At 38.4% G+C, this 24,781-nt stretch overlaps 1 protein-coding gene across 1 annotated transcript in view; it reads left to right on the top strand.

The window, feature by feature from the left end:
- The window catches only part of LOC307154375 (NLR family CARD domain-containing protein 3-like), a gene marked incomplete at its 3' end in the record, with an annotated part of 199,578 nt that overhangs the window by 148,464 nt on the left and 26,333 nt on the right, over positions 1–24,781 (top strand). Inside the window, exon 4 of the mRNA XM_079864265.1 lies at positions 24,540–24,713. Coding sequence (XP_079720391.1) covers positions 24,540–24,713 — 174 coding nt within the window. The remainder of the gene's footprint in view (positions 1–24,539; positions 24,714–24,781) is intronic.

Raw genomic sequence — 24,781 nt, 5'->3', positions numbered from 1 at the left:
GCTAAAACATGCTAGCAAACAATTAGCTAAGTGCTAAAGCATGCTATTACTGCAATTAAATAGGAATTTGCTGTAACACAGGCACAGAATGTCCAATCTGCCCCAAACTTCACACGTTTGATAAGAGTCATGGCCTGAACACATCTACATGAGAATATTCAGTTATAGTAATAGCGCCACCTACTGGTAACAGGAAGTGTCACGTTTAACACGTTGATGCCGTTCTGGCAACATGTTAAAAAATGCCATTGACTTCTAAACATGCTAGAAACATGTTAAAACATGCTAGCAATACTTAGCTAAGTGCTAAAGCATGCTAATTCAATGAAACATGATGTTGTTGTTACTCAAGAAGGCAATGTCCAATCTACGTCAAACTTCACACTTTTGATAAGCGTTCTGTCCTGAACACATGACCATGCTCATATTCAGTTAGTCATAGCGCCACCTGCTGGCAACAGGAAGTGACATGTTAAACACTGTTCTGGACTCTTAATAACATATAAAAAAGTGCCACTAACTGCTAAACATGTTAGCAACATACTAGAAACATGCTATCAAATACTTAGCTAAGTGTTAAAGCATGATATTACTGCAATTAAATATGAATTTTCTGTAACTCAGGCATGCAATGTCCAATCAACCCCAAAATTAATATGTAATATGCTAGAAACATCATAAAATATGCTAGAAATGCTAAAGGAAGTTGTTGTAACTCAAGCATACAATGTCCAATCTGCCCCAAACTTCACATGTTTGATAAAAGTCCTGCACCGAACACATCTACATAGCGATATTCAGATATAGACATAGCCCCACCTACTGTCAACAGAAACTGACATGGTTAACACAGTAATGCAGTACTAACCACATAACTATTGTGTATTAAGCATGCTAGAAACATACTAACCATGCTAGCAACTACTATATATACCTCCTTAAATGCACATTGCCCAACCATGCTCTGTCTTCCTAAAGCCACCGAGTGACGATGGCACGAGTGCGAGGGCCCTTTCATCGCTGCTTGCAGCTTTAATTATTATTATTATTCAATTTAAGAATTATGTTTGAGTTAAAAAAAAGCCAGAATGTTTTAGTCCAAAAAATAAATAAATCATGCCATGGATTGCTTGAAATTAATTTTTTTTATTATATTTATTTTTTCGTTTTGGCTTTGTTTATAGTTTATTTAAAAATTTTTATTCTTGTTCCGTTCTGAATATCATTACATTTAAAGGATTTGTTGTGGAATATTTTGAGTGTATCATAAAATCAGAATAATTCTCTCGATTTAGTGATCCCCTACTTATTATTTTATTTTATTTTTTTCTTTGTTCTAATTAGGTCAGGCAAGTAAAATTATCTGTGTCTTGTCCCTTAAATTTATATATATATATATATATATATATATATATATATATATATATATATATATATATATATATATGTATGTATGTATGTGTGTGTGTGTGTGTGTGTGTATATATATATATATATATATATATATATATATATATATATATATATATAAATATAAATATAGCTGCGAGCAGCGATGGAGGGCCAAAGCCGCCGGCACCGCCACCCTGGCACCAGGATTGCGGTGCCACCGGCTTGGGCCCGTAATCGCTGCTCGCAGCTATATTTAGGGCCCGAGCACCGATGGTGTGAGGACCCTCTTGGAATTGCTCTGTTTATTATTATTATTATTATTATTATTATTAGGGCCCGAGCACCGATGGTGTGAGGACCCTCTTGGAATTGCTCTGTTTATTAGGGCCCGAGCACCGATGGTGTGAGGACCCTCTTGGAATTGCTCTGTTTATTATTATTATTATTATTATTAGGGCCCGAGCACCGATGGTGTGAGGACCCTCTTGGAATTGCTCTGTTTATTATTATTAGGGCCCGAGCACCGATGGTGTGAGGACCCTCTTGGAATTGCTCTGTTTATTATTATTAGGGCCCGAGCACCGATGGTGTGAGGACCCTCTTGGAATTGCTCTGTTTATTATTATTATTATTATTATTAGGGCCCGAGCACCGATGGTGTGAGGACCCTCTTGGAATTGCTCTGTTTATTATTAGGGCCCGAGCACCGATGGTGTGAGGACCCTCTTGGAATTGCTCTGTTTATTAGGGCCCAAGCCCTGAAAGGGCGAAGAGCCCTATTGTTTCCGGTAGGATTATTTATTATTATTATTATTATTATTTTGTCAACCTTTTGGGCACTTTTGGGGCCCTTAACATGCTCAAAAACTCTTGAAATTTTGCACACACATCAGAACCTGCGGCCATCAGGGCCGGACTGAAGCTGGTACCCGGGCGTGGCACGGGGGCTCGACAGCGCCCCCTGGAATGGTGTCCGAAAACTTGGTCTATAAATCAAACACGCTTGCATATAATAATATGAAACTCAGTACACATATAGATCTCATCGGGCCGAACAACTTTCGTGCTCTAAGTTTTACACCAGCCCAACAGGAAGTCAACTATTATGGGTTGTTTGAAAAACGCATCCTCTGGAATTTGAAATACTCCTCCTAGAATATTCGTCCAATCACAACCAAACTCGGTGTGCATGAAGTCAAGACATTGAGGATGCTAAATTGCGGACGGATTTTTGATATCTCGAACGGTTTGGCTGTGGCGAGGAAACGAATTTATGGCGATTAATGGGACACAGGAAGTGTGTTATAACTTCTGCATACATTAACTGATCTTGATGAAACTTTCGCAGTGTGTTTGTTGTAAGAGGCCGATCACAAGGATGTGACTATTGTGAGTCAAAGTTATAGCGCCACCAACTGGCAGCAGGAAGTGTGTCACTTTCAAAATGCTTTGAAGTCACCCTCTTAATTTTACACGATTTGCTTCAAACTTTATATGTATAATGTAAACACACGGCAGATGTAGACCTGTGAAAGGATTATTGATATCTTAGATACTGTTGCCGTGGCAACGCATCAAATTTTAATATTCTTTTCGGATGCGTTTGAGACTCTTAACATGCTTGAAATTGGATGAAACTCGACAGACACATAACACTTATTAGCCAGTAGACATGTGAAAAGTTTCAGAAACGGGCGTGGCAGGGGGGCTCAACAGCGCCCTCTTGAACAGGGTCTGAAAACTTGGTCCATATATCAAACACGCTTGCATGAATTAATATGAAACTCGGTACACATATAGATTTCATGGGGCCGAACAACTTTCCCTCTGTCAAGTTTCACGCCAGCCCAACAGGAAGTCGGCTATTATGGGTTGTTTGGAAAACGCTTGCTGTGGAATGTGATGTACTCCTCCTAGAGAATTCATTCAATCACCTCCAAACTCAGTCAGCATGAAGTCAAGACATTGAGGATGCTAAATTGCGAACGGATTTTTGATATCTCGAACGGTTTGGCTGTGGCGAGGAATCGAATTTATGGCGAGAAAAGAGAAACACGAAGTGGAATAACTTCTGCATACATTAACTGATCTTGATGAAACTTCAGCAGTGTGTTCGTGGTAAGAGGCCGATCAGATCGATGTAGCTATTGTGAGTCAAAGTTATAGCGCCACCAACTGGCAGCAGGAAGTGTGTCACTTTCAACATGCTTTTGACAAAAGTGGGGGGGTTAGTTTTAACTACAGTAAAGAAAAAATAGTTTGTATATTGTTCTCATCAAGCCGGACAACTTTCTAATTTACATTCAATAGCTCTGGCCATCAGGAAGTCAGATATTTTGGTCTGAATGTGATTTTTTTTGCTAAATCAGCCTCTGAATTTTTAGCCACTCCTCTTAAACTATTTATTTTATTCGTACCAAACTTTTTCAACATGATGAAACTACATTAAATATGCTAAATTGTGAATGGATAATAAATATCTTAAACGGTTTTGCTATGGCGAGGGATTAAAGTAATGTCCAAAAAGGAAACACTAAAAATCTTCTAAAAATGTAATTATATACCATTTATTTCTATATAAAAGTATACAAATATCGAACTAAACCCATTTTATTCTGTTTTTGCAATTCAAGAAGAATGAAAAAGTTAAAACAGGCTATTTAGTGCTATTTGGTTCAACAAAAAAGCAAACATAGGGCTATACTGCCCTCTTGTGTCCAAAAGGACATCAAAATAGTATATAAAACTTTTTACCAGGTAGGCCAATATTGTATTTAAATATACATTTATTAGGTATGTGTCTGAGGATATTTTCCCACCGGTTAATCGACGTGTGACACGAGTGGGTGCTTTTAAATCGCTAATATAATAGTGAAAGAAAAATAATGATAATGTTGCACACACAAATCACACACATGTGGGAAAGAATAAACAACACTAAACCGCCATTAGGTGTCGCCAGGCATCCATCTTAATAAGCGAGTCATTGATTCATTCGTTCAAACGATTCGTTCGAATGAGTCGATCATGATTAAGACAGATGTTTATGGATTGATCATTCAATCTTTGAGTCAACCGATTCGTTAAAAATGCTGAATCGTTCAGTTATGAGAAAACACGTGATAAGTGATGGTTCTGCCGTGATCTTTGTTTAACTATTTTCGCTGCTGAAACAGAACAAAAACAGTCAACATTGCATCTAAAATGTAAGTGACTTAATTGTAACTGTTTATTTGTATGAAATCTAGGGGTGGGAGAAAAAAATTATTCTTAGATGCATCGCGATGCGGACGTGGACGATTCTGAATCGATTCACAAATGTCAAAAAATCGATTCTCTAAAAAAAAATTTTTCTAATAACGTAATATTGACGGAAGGCAAAAGGCGGAACTCTAAGCGGACGTGCGTGCAGTCTGTGGCGCGCACATAACAGAGAAGTTTCTTCTGCTCACCAAGGCTGCATATATTTGATTAAAAATACAAACAAAAACAGTAATATTGTAAAATATTATTCCAATTTAAAACAGCTGCTTTCTATTTTAATATATTTTAAACTGTTATTTATTCCTGTGATCAAAGCTGAGTTTTCAGCATCATTACTCCAGTCGTCACTGTCACATGATCCTTCAGAAATTATTCTAATATGATGATTGATACTCAAGAAACATTCATTATTATTTTAAATGTCGAAAACAGTTGTGTACAGTCTTTGATGAATAGAAAGTTCAAAAGAACAGCATTTATCTGAAATCTAAAGCTTTTGTAACGTTAAACACTACCGCTCAAAAGTTTTGGGTTAGTAATAATTAAAATTTTATTTTTGGGGTAAATAAATAAAATAAATCAGTACTTTTATTTATGAAGGATGAGTTAAACTGATCAACAGTTACAGTAAAGACATTTATAATGTTAAAAATATATATATTTGAAATATATGCTGTTCTTTTGAACTAACATTCATCAAAGCATTTTGAAAAAAAAAATTTGTACACAACTGTTTTCAACATTGAAAATAATAATGAATATTTATTGAGCATCAATCATCATATTAGTATGATTTCTGAAGGATCATGTGACACTGAAACTGGAGTAATGATGCTGAAAACCCAACTTTGATCACAGAAATGAATTACTATGTAAAATATTTAAAAATTGAAAACAGCTGTTTTAAATTGGAATAATATTTCACAATATTACTGTTTTTGTTTGTATTTTTAATCAATAAATGCAGCCTTGGTGAGCAGAAGAGACTTCTCCTAAAAACATTAAAAATCTTACTGACCCCAAACTTTTGAACAATAATATATATATATATATATATATATATATATATATATATACATATATATGTATGTGTGTGTATGTATGTATATATATATATATATATATATATATATATATATATATAAATATAGCTGCGAGCAGCGATGGAGGGCCCAAGCCGGCGGTACCGCCACCCCGGTGCCTTTAGGTAACTAAAGGCACCGGGGTTGCGGTGCCACCGGCTTGGGCCCGTAATCGCTGCTCGCAGCTATATTTAGGGCCCGAGCACCAATGGTGTGAGGACCCTCTTGGAATTGCTCTGTTTATTAGGGCCCGAGCACCGATGGTGTGAGGACCCTCTTGGAATTGCTCTGTTTATTATTATTATTATTATTCTTCTCCGCATTGAATTGCATTTTTGAGGGCCTAAACATGCGCGAAAACTCACGAAACTTTGCACACGCGTCAGAACTGGCGAAAATTTACATCTGATATAGGTTTCAGAATTGGACGGGGCAAAATGGCTCGATAGCGCCACCTATAAAAGTTCAACGGAGTGCGCCTCCTGCAACGTTCCACGTACGTGCACGAAATTCGGTACATACGTGTAATGACCTAATACCTACAAAAAAGTCTCTTGGAGCATAGCCCTAAACACAACAGGAAGTCAGCCATTTTGAACTTCCTCTCAGATTTTTGTGCAGTTTTTGCCATTTTCAGGCCTCGTACTTTAACGAACTCCTCCTACAGTTTTAATCTGATCATCTTCAAATTTGGTGAGTGTAATCTTAAGGCCTTTGCGACGTTAAATTGCGAAGATCTTGAGTTTTCGTCGAAGGGCGGGTCCTCGGCGGCCTTACAAATTTCGATGTTTCGCCATGAAACAGGAAGTTGCTGTAACTCAGGCATGGAATGTCCAATCTCCCCCAAACTTCACACGTTTGATAAGAGTTCTGTCCTGAACACATGGCCATGCTCATATTCAGTTATAGTCATAGCGCCACCTGCTGGCAACAGGAAGTGACATGTTTAACACTGTTATGGACTCCTAATAACATATAAAAAAGTGCCAGCAAGTGCGAAACATGCTAACAACATACTAGAAGCATGCTAAAACATGCTAGCAAACTCTTAGCTAAGTGCTAAAGCATGCTATTATTGCAATTAACCCCTTGCTCATCACCCCCAATTTTGGCAAGTGCTGCATACATGAAATGCCCAAAATAAAAAGGTTACTGCTCATAAGTAATTCTGAATAGAAACATAACACACATACATTTAGAAAGCCAACCCTTGAGAGTTTATAGTTCAAGACTCAAAATTAACCAGACTGTTATTAATATTGAGATATATAAGCTCAAACATATTTTGAACTAAAATAATCTGGGATCACCAGTGATCCCTGTCAGGTAAGGGGTTAAATAGGAATTTGCTGTAACTCAGGCATGGAATGTCCAATCTGCCCCAAACTTCACACTTTTGATAAGCGTTCTGTCCTGAACACATCTACATGATAATATTCAGTTATAGTAATAGCGCCACCTACTGGCAACAGGAAGTGTCATGTTTAACACGTTGATGCCATTCTAGCAACATGTTAAAAATGCCATTGAGGTCTAAACATGCTAGAAACATGTTAAAACATGCTAGCAATACTTAGCTAAGTGCTAAAGCATGCTAATTCAATGAAACAGGATGTTGTTGTTACTCAAGAAGGCAATGTCCAATATGCGCCAAACTTCACACTTTTAATAAACGTTCTGTCCTGAACACATGACCATGCTCATATTCAGTTACAGTCATAGTGCCACCTGCTGGCAACAGGAAGTGACATGTTAAACACTGTTGTGGACATATAAAAACATATAAAAAAAGTGCCAGCAAGTGCTAAACATGCTAACAACATACTAGAAACATGCTAAAACATGCTAGCAAACACTTAGCTAAGTGCTAAAGCATGCTATTGCTGCAATTAAATAGGAATTTGCTGTAACACAGGCATGGAATGTCCAATCTGCCCCAAACTTCACACGTTTGATAAGAGTCATGGCCTGAACACATCTACATGAGAATATTCAGTTATAGTAATAGCGCCACCTGCTGTCAACAGGAAGTGACATGTTTAACACTGTTGTGGTCTCCTAATAACATATATAAAAGAGCCAGCAAGTGCTAAACAGGTTAGCAACATACTAGAAACATGCTAGCAAACACTTAGCTAAGTGATAAAGCATGCTATTACTGCAATTAAATAGGAATTTGCTGTAACTCAGGCATGGAACGTCCAATCTGCCCCAAACTTCACATGTTTGATAAGAATCATGGCCTGAACGCATGCCTATGCTCAAATTCAGTTATAGTAATAGCGCCACCTACTGGCAACAGGAAGTGACATGTTTAACACGTTGATGCCGTTCTAGCAACATGTTAAAAATGCCATTGAGTTCTAAACATGCTAGAAACATATTAAAACATGCTAGCAATACTTAGCTAAGTGCTAAAGCATGCTAATTCAATGAAACAGGACTTTGTTGTTACTCAAGAAGGCAATGTACAATCTACCCCAAACGTCACACGTTTGATAAGAGTTATCTCTTGAACACATGTCCATGCTCATATTTAGTTATAGTCATAGCGCCACCTGCTGGCAACAGGAAGTGACGTTTAACACTGTTCTTGACTCCTAATAACATATAAAAAAATGCCAGTAGGTGCTAAACATCCTACCAACATACTAGAGACATGCTAAAACATAATAGCAAACACTTAGCTAAGTGCTAAAGAATGATATTACTGCAATTAAATATGAATTTGCTGTAACTCAGGCATGGAATGTCCAATCTGCCCCAAACTTCACACTTTTGATAAGCGTTCTGTCCTGAATACATGACCATGCTTATATTCAGTTACAGTCATAGCGCCACCTGCTGGCAACAGGAAGTGACATGTTTAACACTGTTGTGGACTCCTAATAACATATAAAAAAGTGCCAGCAAGTGTTAAACATGCTAACAACATACTAGAAACATGCTAAAACATGCTAGCAAACTCTTAGCCAAGTGCTAAAGCATGCTATTATTGCAATTAAATAGGAATTTGCTGTAACTCAGGCATGGAATGTCCAATCTGCCCCAAACTTCACACTTTTGATAAGAGTCATGGCCTGAACACATCTACATGAGAATGTTCAGTTATAGTAATAGCGCCACCAACTGGCAACAGGAAGTGACATGTTTAACACGTTGATGCCGTTCTAGCAACATGTTAAAACATGCTAACAATGCTTAGCTAAGTTCTAAAGAATGCTAATTCAATGAAACATGACTTTGTTGTTACTCAAGAAGGCAATGTCCAATTTGCACCAAACTTCACATGTTTGATAAGAGTTCTGTCCTGAACACACATCCATGCTCATATTCAGTTATAGTCATAACGCCACCTACTGGCAACAGAAACTGACATGGTTAACACAGTAATGCAGTACTAACCACATAATTATTGTGTACTAAGCATGCTAGAAACAGACTGAACATGCTAGCAACACTTAGCTGAGTCATGAAGCATGCTATTATCACCATTATACAAAACATTTTGTAACTGACTTTGACATACTCTTACTATATATACCTCCTTAAATGTACATTTCCCAACCATGCTCTGCCTTCCTAAAGCCACCGAGTGTTGATGGCACGGGTGCGAGGGCCCTTTCATCGCTGCTTGCAGCTTTAATTATTATTATTATTATTATTCTCCGCATTTAATTGCATTTTTGAGGGCCTAAACATGCTCGAAAACTCACGAAACTTTGCACACGCGTCAGAACTGGCGAAAATTTACATCTGATATAGGTTTCAGAATTCGGCGGGGCAAAATGGCTCGATAGCGCCACCTATAAAAGTTCAACGGAGTGCGCCTCCCGCTGTGTTCCACGTACGTGTACGAAATTCGGTACATATGTGTAAGGAGCTAATACCTACAAAAAAGTCTCTTGGAGCATAGCTCTAAACACAACAGGAAGTCAGCCATTTTCAACTTCCTCTCTGATTTTTGTGCACTTTTTGCCATTTTCATGCCTCGTACTTTAACGAACTCCTCCTACAGTTTTAATCTGATCATCTTCAAATTTGGTGAGTGTAATCTTAAGGCCTTTGCGACGTTAAATTGCGAAGATCTTGAGTTTTCGTCGAAGGGCGGGTCCTCGGCGGCCTGACAAATTTTGATGTTTCGCCATGAAACAGGAAGTTGCTGTAACTCAGGCATGGAATGTCCAATCTGCCCCAAACTTCACACTTTTGATAAGCGTTCTGTCCTGAACACATGACCATGCTCATATTCAGTTACAGTCATAGCGCCACCTGCTGGCAACAGGAAGTGACATGTTTAACACTCTTGTGGACTCCTGATAACATATAAAAAAGTGCCAGCAAGTGTTAAACATGCTAACAACATACTAGAAACATGTTAGCAAACACTTAGCTAAGTGCTAAAGCATGCTATTGCTGCAATTAAATAGGAAGTTGCTGTAACTAAGGCATGGAATGTCCAATCTGCCCCAAACTTCACACTTTTGATAAGCGTTCTGTCCTGAACACATGACCATGCTCATATTCAGTTACAGTCATAGCGCCACCTGCTGGCAACAGGAAGTGACATGTTTAACACTCTTGTGGACTCCTGATAACATATAAAAAAGTGCCAGAAAGTGCTAAACATGCTAACAACTTACTAGAAACATGCTAAAACATGCTAGCAAACACTTAGCTAAGTGTTAAAGCATGCTATTACTGCAATTAAATAGGAATTTGCTGTAATTCAGGCACGGAATGTCCAATCTGCCCCAAACTTCACATGTTTGATAAGAGTCATGGCCTGAACACATCTACATGAGAATATTCAGGTATAGTAATAGCGCCACCTACTGGTAACAGGAAGTGTCATGTTTAACAAGTTGATGCCGTTCTAGCAACATGTTAAAAATGCCATTGACTTCTAAAAATGCTAGAAACATGTTAAAACATGCTAGCAATACTTAGCTAAGTGCTAAAGCATGCTAATTCAATGAAACAGGATGTTGTTGTTACTCAAGAAGGCAATGTCCAATCTGCGCCAAACTTCACACTTTTGATAAGCATTCTGTCCTGAACACATGACCATGCTCATATTCAGTTACAGTCATAGCGCCACCTGCTGGCAACAGGAAGTGACATGTTAAACACTGTTGTGGACTCCTGATAACATATAAAAAAGTGCCAGCAAGTGCTAAACATGCTAACAACATACTAGAAACATGTTAGCAAACACTTAGCTAAGTGCTAAAGCATGCTATTGCTGCAATTAAATAGGAAGTTGCTGTAACTAAGGCATGGAATGTCCAATCTGCCCCAAACTTCACACTTTTGATAAGCGTTCTGTCCTGAACACATGACCATGCTCATATTCAGTTATAGTCATAGCGCCACCTGCTGGCAACAGGAAGTGACATGTTTAACACTCTTGTGGACTCCTGATAACATATAAAAAAGTGCCAGCAAGTGTTAAACATGCTAACAACATACTAGAAACATGCTAGCAAACACTTAGCAAAGTGATAAAGCATGCTATTGCTGCAATTAAATAGGAATTTGCTGTAACACAGGCATGGAATGTCCAATCTGCCCCAAACTTAATATGTAACATGCAAGAAACATGCTAGCAACACATAGCTAAGTTCTAAAGCATGCTAGAAATGCTAAAGGAAGTTGTTGTAACTTAGGCATACAATGTCCAATCTACCCCAAACTTCACACGTTTGATAATAGTTATCTCCTGAACACAAGTCCATGCTCATATTCAGATATAGTCATAGCGCCGCCTGCTGGCAACAGGAAGTGACGTTTAACACTATTCTGGACTCCTAATAACATATAAAAAAGTGTCACCAACTGCTAAACATGTTAGCAACATACTAGAAACATGCAATCAAATACTTAGCTAAGTGTTAAAGCATCCTATTACTGCAATTAAATATGAATTTGCTGTAACTCAGGCATGCAATGTCCAATCTACCCCAAAATTAATATAATATGCTATAAACATCATAAAACATGCTAGAAATGCTAAAGGAAGTTGTTGTAACTCAAGCATACAATGTCCAATCTGCCCCAAACTCCACATGTTTGATAAAAGTCCTGCACCGAACACATCTACATAGCGATATTCAGATATAGACATAGCCCCACCTACTGGCAACAGAAACTGACATGGTTAACACAGTAATGCAGTACTAACCACATAACTATTGTGTACTAAGCATGCTAAAAACATACTAAACATGCTAGCAACTACTATATATACCTCCTTAAATGCACATTGTCCAACCATGCTCTGTCTTCCTAAAGCCACCAGGTGGCGGCGGCACGGGTGCGAGGGCCCTTTCATCGCTGCTTGCAGCTTTAATTATATATATATTTATTATTATTATTATTCTTCTTCTTCTTCTTCTCCGCATTTAATTGCATTTTTGAGGGCCTAAACATGCTCGAAAACTCACGAAACTTTGCACACGCGTCAGAACTGGCGAAAATTTACATCTGATATAGGTTTCAGAATTGGACGGGGCAAAATGGCTCGATAGCGCCACCTATAAAAGTTCAACGGAGTGCGCCTCCCGCAACGTTCCACGTACGTGCACGAAATTCGGTACATACATGTAATGACCTAATACCTACAAAAAAGTCTCTTGGAGCATAGCCCTAAACACAACAGGAAGTCAGCCATTTTGAACTTCCTCTCAGATTTTTGTGCAGTTTTTGCCATTTTCAGGCCTCGTACTTTAACGAACTCCTCCTACAGTTTTAATCTGATCATCTTCAAATTTGGTGAGTGTAATCTTAAGGCCTTTGCGACGTTAAATTGCGAAGATCTTGAGTTTTCGTCAAAGGGCGGGTCCTCGGCGGCCTGACAAATTTCGATGTTTCGCCATGAAACAGGAAGTTGCTGTAACTCAGGCATGGAATGTCCAATCTGCCCCAAACTTCACACTTTTGATAAGCGTTCTGTCCTGAACACATGACCATGCTCATATTCAGTTACAGTCATAGCGCCACCTGCTGGCAACAGGAAGTGACATGTTTAACACTGATATGGACTCCTAATAACATATAAAAAAGTGCCAGCAAGTGCTAAACATGCTAACAACATAATAGAAGCATGCTAAAACATGCTAGCAAACTCTTAGCTAAGTGCTAAAGCATGCTATTATTGCAATTAAATAGGAATTTGCTGTAACTCAGGCATGGAATGTCCAATCTGCCCCAAACTTCACACTTTTGATAAGCGTTCTGTCCTGAACACATCTACATGAGAAAATTCAGTTATAGTAATAGCGCCACCTACTGGTAACAGGAAGTGACATGTTTAACACTCTTGTGGTCTCCTAATAACATATAAAAAAGAGCCAACAAGTGCTAAACAGGTTAGCAACATACTAGAAACATGCTAGCAAACACTTAGCTAAGTGCTAAAGCATGCTATTACTGCAATTAAATAGGAATTTGCTGTAACTCAGGCATGTAATGTCCAATCTGCCCCAAACTTCACACATTTGATAAGAATCATGGCCTGAACACATGTCTATGCTCAAATTCAGTTATAGTAATAGCACCACCTACTGGCAACAGGAAGTGACATGTTTAACACTTTGATGCCGTTCTAGCAACATGTTAAAAATGCCATTGAGTTCTATACATGCTAGAAACATGTTAAAACATGCTAGCAGTACTTAGCTAAGTGCTAAACCATGCTAATTCAATGAAACAGGACTTTGTTGTTACTCAAGAAGGCAATGTACAATCTACCCCAAACTTCACACGTTTGATAAGAGTTATCTCTTGAACACATGTCCATGCTCATATTTAGTTATAGTCATAGCGCCACCTGCTGGCAACAGGAAGTGACGTTTAACACTGTTCTTGACTCCTAATAACATATAAAAAAATGCAAGTAGGTGCTAAACATCCTACCAACATACTAGAGACTTGCTAAAACATACTAGCAAACACTTAGCTAAGTGCTAAAGAATGATATTACTGCAATTAAATATGAATTTGCTGTAACTCAGGCAAGGAATGTCCAATCTGCCCCAAACTTCACACTTTTGATAAGCGTTCTGTCCTGAACACATGATCATGCTTACAGTCATAGCGCCACCTGCTGGCAGCAGGAAGTGACATGTTTAACACTGTTATGGACTCCTAATAACATATAAAAAAGTGCCAGCAAGTGCTAAACATGCTAACAACATACTAGAAACATGCTAAAACATGCTAGCAAACTCTTAGCTAAGTGCTAAAGCATGCTATTATTGCAATTAAATAGGAATTTGCTGTAATTCAGGCATGGAATGTCCAATCTGCCCCAAACTTCACACATTTGATAAGAATCATGGCCTGAACACATGTCTATGCTCAAATTCAGTTATAGTAATAGCGCCACCTACTGGCAACAGGAAGTGACATGTTTAACACTTTTATGCCGTTCTAGCAACATGTTAAAAATGCCATTGAGTTCTAAACATGCTAGAAACATGTTAAAACATGCTAACAATGCTTAGCTAAGTGCTAAAGAATGTTAATTCAATGAAACATGACTTTGTTGTTACTCAAGAAGGCAATGTCCAATTTGCACCAAACTTCACACGTTTGATAAGAGTTCTGTCCTGAACACACATCCATGCTCATATTCAGTTATAGCCATAACGCCACCTACTGGCAACAGAAACTGACATGGTTAACACCGTAATGCAGTACTAACCACATAATTATTGTGTACTAAGCATGCTAGAAACAGACTAAACATGCTAGCAACACTTAGCTGAGTCATGAAGCATGCTATTATCACCATTATACAAAACATTTTGTAACTGACTTTGACATACTCTTACTATATATACCTCCTTAAATGTACATTTCCCAACCATGCTCTGTCTTCCTAAAGCCACCGAGTGTTGATGGCACGGGTGCGAGGGCCCTTTCATCGCTGCTTGCAGCTTTAATTATTATTATTATTCTTCTCCGCATTGAATTGCATTTTTGAGGGCCTAAACATGCGCGAAAACTCACGAAACTTTGCACACGCGTCAGAACTGGCGAAAATTTACATCTGATATAGGTTTCAGAATTGGACGGGGCAAAATGGCTCGATAGCGCCACCTATAAAAGTTCAACGGAGTGCGCCTCCCGCAACGTTCAACGTACGTGCACGAAATTCGGTACATACGTGTAATGACCTAATACCTACAAAAAAGTCTCTTGGAGCATAGCCCTAAACACAACAGGAAGTCAGCCATTTTGAACTTCCTCTCAGATTTTTGTGCAGTTTTTGCCATTTTCAGGCCTCGTACTTTAACGAACTCCTCCTACAGTTTTAATCTGATCATCTTCAAATTTGGTGAGTGTAATCTTAAGGCCTTTGCGACGTTAAATTGCGAAGATCTTGAGTTTTCGTCGAAGGGCGGGTCCTCGGCGGCCTTACAAATTTCGATGTTTCGCCATGAAACAGGAAGTTGCTGTAACTCAGGCATGGAATGTCCAATCTGCCCCAAACTTCACACGTTTGATAAGAGTTCTGTCCTGAACACATGGCCATGCTCATATTCAGTTATAGTCATAGCGCCACCTGCTGGCAACAGGAAGTGACATGTTTAACACTGTTATGGACTCCTAATAACATATAAAAAAGTGCCAGCAAGTGCTAAACATGCTAACAACATACTAGAAGCATGCTAAAACATGCTAGCAAACTCTTAGCTAAGTGCTAAAGCATGCTATTATTGCAATTAAATAGGAATTTGCTGTAACTCAGGCATGGAATGTCCAATCTGCCCCAAACTTCACACTTTTGATAAGCGTTCTGTCCTGAACACATCTACATGATAATATTCAGTTATAGTAATAGCGCCACCTACTGGCAACAGGAAGTGTCATGTTTAACACGTTGATGCCATTCTAGCAACATGTTAAAAATGCCATTGAGGTCTAAACATGCTAGAAACATGTTAAAACATGCTAGCTAATGTTAAAACATGCTAGCAATACTTAGCTAAGTGGTAAAGCATGCTAATTCAATGAAACAGGATGTTGTTGTTACTCAAGAAGGCAATGTCCAATATGCGCCAAACTTCACACTTTTAATAAACGTTCTGTCCTGAACACATGACCATGCTCATATTCAGTTACAGTCATAGTGCCACCTGCTGGCAACAGGAAGTGACATGTTAAACACTGTTGTGGACATATAAAAACATATAAAAAAAGTGCCAGCAAGTGCTAAACATGCTAACAACATACTAGAAACATGCTAAAACATGCTAGCAAACACTTAGCTAAGTGCTAAAGCATGCTATTGCTGCAATTAAATAGGAATTTGCTGTAACACAGGCATGGAATGTCCAATCTGCCCCAAACTTCACACTTTTGATAAGCGTTCTGTCCTGAACACATCTACATGAGAATATTCAGTTATAGTAATAGCGCCACCTGCTGTCAACAGGAAGTGACATGTTTAACACTGTTGTGGTCTCCTAATAACATATATAAAAGAGCCAGCAAGTGCTAAACAGGTTAGCAACATACTAGAAACATGCTAGCAAACACTTAGCTAAGTGATAAAGCATGCTATTACTGCAATTAAATAGGAATTTGCTGTAACTCAGGCATGGAACGTCCAATCTGCCCCAAACTTCACATGTTTGATAAGAATCATGGCCTGAACGCATGCCTATGCTCAAATTCAGTTATAGTAATAGCGCCACCTACTGGCAACAGGAAGTGACATGTTTAACACGTTGATGCCGTTCTAGCAACATGTTAAAAATGCCATTGAGTTCTAAACATGCTAGAAACATATTAAAACATGCTAGCAATACTTAGCTAAGTGCTAAAGCATGCTAATTCAATGAAACAGGACTTTGTTGTTACTCAAGAAGGCAATGTACAATCTACCCCAAACGTCACACGTTTGATAAGAGTTATCTCTTGAACACATGTCCATGCTCATATTTAGTTATAGTCATAGCGCCACCTGCTGGCAACAGGAAGTGACGTTTAACACTGTTCTTGACTCCTAATAACATATAAAAAAATGCCAGTAGGTGCTAAACATCCTACCAACATACTAGAGACATGCTAAAACATAATAGCAAACACTTAGCTAAGTGCTAAAGAATGATATTACTGCAATTAAATATGAATTTGCTGTAACTCAGGCATGGAATGTCCAATCTGCCCCAAACTTCACACTTTTGATAAGCGTTCTGTCCTGAACACATGACCATGCTTATATTCAGTTACAGTCATAGCGCCACCTGCTGGCAACAGGAAGTGACATGTTTAACACTGTTGTGGACTCCTAATAACATATAAAAAAGTGCCAGCAAGTGTTAAACATGCTAACAACATACTAGAAACATGCTAAAACATGCTAGCAAACTCTTAGCCAAGTGCTAAAGCATGCTATTATTGCAATTAAATAGGAATTTGCTGTAACTCAGGCATGGAATGTCCAATCTGCCCCAAACTTCACACTTTTGATAAGAGTCATGGCCTGAACACATCTACATGAGAATGTTCAGTTATAGTAATAGCGCCACCAACTGGCAACAGGAAGTGACATGTTTAACACGTTGATGCCGTTCTAGCAACATGTTAAAACATGCTAACAATGCTTAGCTAAGTTCTAAAGAATGCTAATTCAATGAAACATGACTTTGTTGTTACTCAAGAAGGCAATGTCCAATTTGCACCAAACTTCACATGTTTGATAAGAGTTCTGTCCTGAACACACATCCATGCTCATATTCAGTTATAGTCATAACGCCACCTACTGGCAACAGAAACTGACATGGTTAACACCGTAATGCAGTACTAACCACATAATTATTGTGTACTAAGCATGCTAGAAACAGACTGAACATGCTAGCAACACTTAGCTGAGTCATGAAGCATGCTATTATCACCATTATACAAAACATTTTGTAACTGACTTTGACATACTCTTACTATATATACCTCCTTAAATGTACATTTCCCAACCATGCTCTGCCTTCCTAAAGCCACCGAGTGTTGATGGCACGGGTGCGAGGGCCCTTTCATCGCTGCTTGCAGCTTTAATTATTATTATTATTATTATTATTCTCCGCATTTAATTGCATTTTTGAGGGCCTAAACATGCTCGAAAACTCACAAAACTTTGCACACGCGTCAGAACTGGCGAAAATTTACATCTGATATAGGTTTCAGAATTGGACGGGGCAAAATGGCTCGATAGCGCCACCTATAAAAGTTCAACGGAGTGCGCCTCCCGCAACGTTCCACGTACATGCACGAAATTCGGTACATACATGTAATGACCTAATACCTACAAAAAAGTCTCTTGGAGCATAGCCCTAAACACAACAGGAAGTCAGACATTTTGAACTTCCTCTCAGATTTTTGTGCAGTTTTTGCCATTTTCAGGCCTCGTACTTTAACGAACTCCTCCTACAGTTTTAATCTGATCATCTTCAAATTTGGTGAGTGTAATCTTAAGGCCTTTGCGACGTTAAATTGCGAAGATCTTGAGTTTTCGTCGAAGGGCGGGTCCTCGGCGGCCTGACAAATTTCGATGTTTCGCCATGAAACAGGAAGTTGCTGTAACTCAGGCATGGAATGTCCAATCTGCCCCAAACTTCACACGTTTGATAAGAGTTCTGTCCTGAACACATGACCATGCTCATATTCAGTTATAGTCATAGCGCCACCTGCTGGCAACAGGAAGTGACATGTTTAACACTGTTATGGACTCCTAATAACATATAAAAAAGTGCCAGCAAGTGCTAAACATGCTAACAACATACTAGAAGCATGTTAAAACATGCTAGCAAACTCTTAGCTAAGTGCTAAAGCATGCTATTATTGCAATTAAATAGGAATTTGCTGTAACTCAGGCATGGAATGTCCAATCTGCCCCAAACTTCACACTTTTGATAAGTGTTCTGTCCTGAACACATCTACATGAGAATATTCAGTTATAGTAATAGCGCCACCTACTGGTAACAGGAAGTGTCATGTTAAACACGTTGATGCCATTCTAGCAACATGTTAAAAATACCATTGACTTCTAAACATGCTAGAAACATGTTAAAACATGCTAGCAATACTTAGCTAAGTGCTAAAGCATGCTAATTCAATGAAACAGGATGTTGTTGTTACTCAAGAAGGCAATGTCCAATCTGCGCCAAACTTCATTCTTTTAATAAACGTTCTGTCCTGAACACATGACCATGCTCATATTCAGTTACAGTCATAGTGCAACCTGCTGGCAACAGGAAGTGACATGTTAAACACTGTTGTGGACATATAAAAACATATAAAAAAAGTGCCAGCAAGTGCTAAACATGCTAACAACATACTAGAAACATGCTAAAACATGCTAGCAAACACTTAGCTAAGTGCTAAAGCATGCTATTGCTGCAATTAAATAGGAATTTGCTGTAACACAGGCATGGAATGTCCAATCTGCCCCAAACTTCACACGTTTGATAAGAGTCATGGCCTGAACACATCTACATGAGAATATACAGTTATAGTAATAGCGCCACCTGCTGTCAACAGGAAGTGACATGTTTAACACTGTTGTGGTCTCCTAATAACATATAAAAAAGAGCCAGCAAGTGCTAAACAGGTTAGCAACATACTAGAAACATGCTAGCAAACACTTAGCTAAGTGCTAAAGCATGCTATTACTGCAATTAAATAGAAATTTGCTGTAACTCAGGCATGGAATGTCCAATCTGCCCCAAACTTCACACGTTTGATAAGAATCATGGCCTGAACACATGTCTATGCTCAAATTCAGTTATAGTAATAGCGCCACCTACTGGCAACAGGAAGTGACATGTTTAACACGTTGATGCCGTTCTAGCAACATGTTAAAAATGCCATTGAGTTCTAAACATGCTAGAAACATATTAAAACATGTTAGCAATACTTAGCTAAGTGCTAAAGCATGCTAATTCAATGAAACAGGACTTTGTTGTTACTCAAGAAGGCAACGTACAATCTACCCCAAACTTCACACGTTTGATAAGAGTTATCTCTTGAACACATGTCCATGCTCATATTTAGTTATAGTCATAGCGCCACCTGCTGGCAACAGGAAGTGACGTTTAACACTGTTCTTGACTCCTAATAACATATAAAAAATGCCAGTAGGTGCTAAACATCCTACCAACATACTAGAGACATGCTAAAACATACTAGCAAACACTTAGCTAAGTGCTAAAGAATGATATTACTGCAATTAAATAGGAATTTGCTGTAACTCAGGCATGGAATGTCCAATCTGCCCCAAACTTCACACTTTTGATAAGCGTTCTGTCCTGAACACATAACCAATGCTTATATTCAATTACAGTCATAGCGCCACCTGCTGGCAACAGGAAGTGACATGTTTAACACTGTTATGGACTCCTAATAACATAAAAAAGTGCCAGCAAGTGTTAAACATGCTAACAACATACTAGAAACATGCTAAAACATGCTAGCAAACTCTTAGCTAAGTGCTAAAGCATGCTATTATTGCAATTAAATAGGAATTTGCTGTAACTCAGGCATGGAATGTCCAATCTGCCACAAACTTCACACTTTTGATAAGAGTCATGGCCTGAACACATCTACATGAGAATGTTCAGTTATAGTAATAGCGCCACCTACTGGCAACAGGAAGTGATGTTTAACATGTTGATGCCGTTCTAGCAACATGTTAAAAATGCCATTGAGTTCTAAACATGCTAGAAACATGTTAAAACATGCTAACAATGCTTAGCTAAGTGCTAAAGAATGCTAATTCAATGAAACATGACTTTGTTGTTACTCAAGAAGGCAATGTCCAATTTGCGCCAAACTTCACACGTTTGATAAGAGTTCTGTCCTGAACACACATCCATGCTCATATTCAGTTATAGTCATAACGCCACCTACTGGCAACAGAAACTGACATGGTTAACACAGTAATGCAGTACTAACCACATAATTATTGTGTACTAAGCATGCTAGAAACAGACTAAACATGCTAGCAACACTTAGCTGAGTCATGAAGCATGCTATTATCACCATTATACAAAACATTTTGTAACTGACTTTGACATACTCTTACTATATATACCTCCTTAAATGTACATTTCCCAACCATGCTCTGTCTTCCTAAAGCCACCGAGTGTTGATGGCACGGGTGCGAGGGCCCTTTCATCGCTGCTTGCAGCTTTAATTTATTTTTGTACTTCTTATATCTTTGTTCTGCTTATTTTGTTTTTACTTTAATAAACAATTTATAGAGATTGTTTTTCTTTTTACAGGCATTAATTATTCCTTTTGTAATCCAGAGGCTTTTCTTATGTGTTTCCTTTATAAAATATTCTTTCACAGGGCAGTGTTTATTATGCAAGAAAATGAAGATATCTAGAAAATTACAATAAGCACTGTCCACATTAAGTTCTCTGTAAACTGAAGTCCAATCCTGGAGCGCTAAACTATTGTTTAGGGCACGAATCATGTCCTCAGTAATTTTTCGTTTAGAGATTTTTATCATAGTATCTTTCGTTTTCTTGAGATTACAGTCATACAAAGTAAAAACAGGTAAGTGGTCAGTGATATCACATATAAGTAGGCCACTGATGATTTGATTTCCCATAATGTTAGTAAAAATGTTGTCAATGATTGTGGCACTATGTGACGTTATTCTGCTCGGTTTCGTTATAGTTGGGTACAGAGACAAGCTATACATTGTGTCAGTGAAGTTGTCAAAGTTTTTTAGTTTGGTTGGATTTAACAAATCAATGTTAAAGTCACCACAGATAAATATGTTCTTTTGGCACACAGAAGAAAACAATTTACCCATCCACTCATTGAAAGTTTCTATGCTTGAACCAGTTGCCCGGTATACACAACTCATGAAGATATTTGTCTTTTTATCATTATGGATTTCCACTGTTATGCATTCAAATAAACCATCCACAGCTATGGTCATATCAGTTGAAACATTAAATTTAACAGATTTATGAAGGTACAAAGCAACCCCCCCTCCTATTTTGTTTATTCTATTTGTATATCTTAATTCATAGCCATCAAGACAGAAATCAATACCTTTATCATCGTTAAACCAGGTTTCAGTAATTGCAATAATGCTAAATGGATGAGAGAAATGTTCCAAGTAATCTTTGATAGCCTCAAAATTAGTGTAAATGCTTCGACTATTAAAATGTATTATTGACAGGTTATCTTCTGATTTTACACTGTTTTCATATTGTTCTTGGGTAAAATAATTGCAGTTTTTAACAATCGAAGAGAAAAAATTATTGGCAGGGTCTATCTCAGTATCTGTCTCTGTTGTGGTGTGCTCTTTATACTCACACGTTTCCAGGTCCATTTGTTGATGTTGTAGGATGTTCTGTAACATGTCTATATCAATACTTGGTGTAGTCTGTATTCTTGGTATGTTTAGAATTTTGATGATGTGAGTCACAAGCTACTTTGATACCAGGTGCTGCATCAATGTCAATACTTGTCAAGATCTTCTATCCTCTTCACCACTAAGACTTTTGCTTCCTCCGGTGTCCCATTTAGTTTGATGAAGATCTTACAGTTAGTTACCCAGGTTTGTTGAATCTTGCCTTGTTTTCTAAGTTGTCGTGCAATCCTTGCGATGTCAGCATTTTTCTTTGTCAAGTGTTCATTTATGAAAACATTTGTGCCTTTCAGTTTGCGTCCTTGCTTCAGAAGTGCTATTTTCTTTTTCCGATTGGTAAACCTCATAATGACCGCTGGTGGTCTCTCGTTCTTCGTGGGCAGTGGGTGACACGCCTCGATGTACTCCAGGTCCGTCTCTATCCCCCTGCTCTGGAGGTAGGAAGCAACCTGTTGTTCCACCGACTGTATTTCCTGGTCGCTGAGCTCCCCACTGTCCGCGGCCACCGCACGCGCATAGGAGCGCGGCCTGATCTTCATCACGCATGCCGGTGATGACCACATCATTCACACGGGAGTATTGCTCCAGCTCATCCACTCGCCGCTCGAGATCCTCAATGCACTGGTCTTTTTCTGCATTCTGGAGGCGTAGTTGTTTCACCTCCTCCAGTAGCCCCAGGAGCTGCTCCTGCAGCACTCTAACCGCAGTCACATCGCCGCACAGGGAGTGGAGAGAGAGCTTTATCTCCTCGAACTCCTCCGGTGTCGGGCCTTTCCTCGATGGGGGCATTCTGGTGATTTATACGCCAAAGTATCCAAAGATAATACACACTCCGAGTCTCAGCTCTAGTTGCACGTGGCCGCCATCTTTTCCGACGTGATGAAAAACGAACAGAATCGTAGAACTCGTGATTAAACTGCTTTCGTTTTTTTTAATCAAAATACTTTTGCTTTGAGATCAAGCTGCTGTCAGATCCAATACAGTTGCTGCTTTATCTTTGCACAAGTTTCTTTGCAAACTCTCTCTGAAAAACTCAAAAACTATTTGTTGATGCGAATGTATTTGCCCATGTGACGTGACAAAACCCACAATATTCTAACAAGCCATTTTTTGGAGCTTGGTTGAACACATTTTTTTTTTTTGTCTTTTTTTTTGTTTTGTTTTGTTTTGACGTTTTAAGCTGTGAAACTTGCCGGATGTTTCAATGGTACAAAGACCTCTTATATGTCAAAAGAATTGAGTAATTTGAATACAAAATTAAATGTTAAAAAAGAGCAAGCGCTTGTAGAAAGGAGAAAGCGGTGCGAACTGCGCTCTCCATGATGACGAGGAAGTATCAGCAAAGAATTAATTGATTTCTAGCCCTTGCATTAGCTTTACTATTAGATATATTTATGGAGATGAGAAATAAAAAGCCGTCATTATGTTATTAATATCAGTCCGTCAGTAAAGCAGTTCTAGGCTTATTCTTGGCTGGATAACTCCTAAGGGTTTAAAAAGCCCTCTTAAAATTAAATATGAATGCAGTTTTGGATTAAATAAAAGTACAGTCAAGTCAAATAAAACACGTTTTATCTCCTGTACAGTTTGGTAACACTACAATAATTACACCATTCATTAACATTACTTAATGCGTTATCTAACATCAACACATTGAGTGAACAATATATTTTTACAACATTAATTAATGTTTGTGAATGTTATTTAATACAAACACTTGATTGGCCATGTTTGTTCACTTCATTCATTGTGCATTAAATAATGTTAACTTTTGATTTTAAAAATGTATTTTTAAATTAACCCCAAGGAGAATAATTGCGACAGTTTATAACTATTGTTTATTGTTAGGTCATTTTATCTAATGTTATCTAACAAATATAATCTTATTAAAGTGTAAAGTGTTTTTAATACTACAGTTTCCATATTTGTAACCATGATATACACTTTATTATATGTAAATTTAATCTAAATTAAGCTTTGGTACCGAAATTGGTACCGAGAACCATGGATTTTCACTGGTATTGGTACTGAATACTGAAATTTTGGTACCGTGACAACACTAGTCCCCAATTAAGCAAGCCAAAAGCCAATGGCAACAAAGGTGAAAAAAGGTGACAGTGGCAAGAAACCAAAACTCCATCAGGGCCGAATGGAGAAAACAACCTTGGGAGAAACCAGGCTCAGTCGGGGGGGCAGTTCTCCTCCAGCCAGCGAACGAACAGTGTATGATTATGATTCAGGCAGCATTATAGGTCAGAAGTCGGATGGAACTGGATATTATTCTGATTGTTCCAATCTAATCTGAGATAAGATCATCTATGAGAGATAATTTACAGTCTGCCGTTCATAATGTCGGTGTGTGTGTGTGTGTGTGTGTGTGTGTGTGTGTGTGTGTGTGTGTGTAGGTTGTCTGGCTGTATGGTGACAGAGGAAGGCTGTGGTTATGTGTGTTCAGCTCTGAGTTCAAACCCCTCACACCTGAGAGAGCTGGACCTGAGTAACAATGTCCTGCAGGATTCAGGAGTGAAGATTATTTCTGAAGGACTGAAAAGCGCAAACTGTAAGCTGCAGATACTGAGGTATTTAATAACATATAAGAGATTATTTACAGTCTGCCGGTCATAATGTTGATGTGTGTCTGAAGATG

Source organism: Squalius cephalus (genome assembly GCF_949319135.1).
Source record: "Squalius cephalus genome assembly, chromosome: 2".
Classification (NCBI taxonomy): Eukaryota; Metazoa; Chordata; class Actinopteri; order Cypriniformes; family Leuciscidae; genus Squalius; species Squalius cephalus.
Note: the sequence above shows the minus strand (reverse complement) of the source record. Positions and strands in the feature narration are given on the sequence as shown.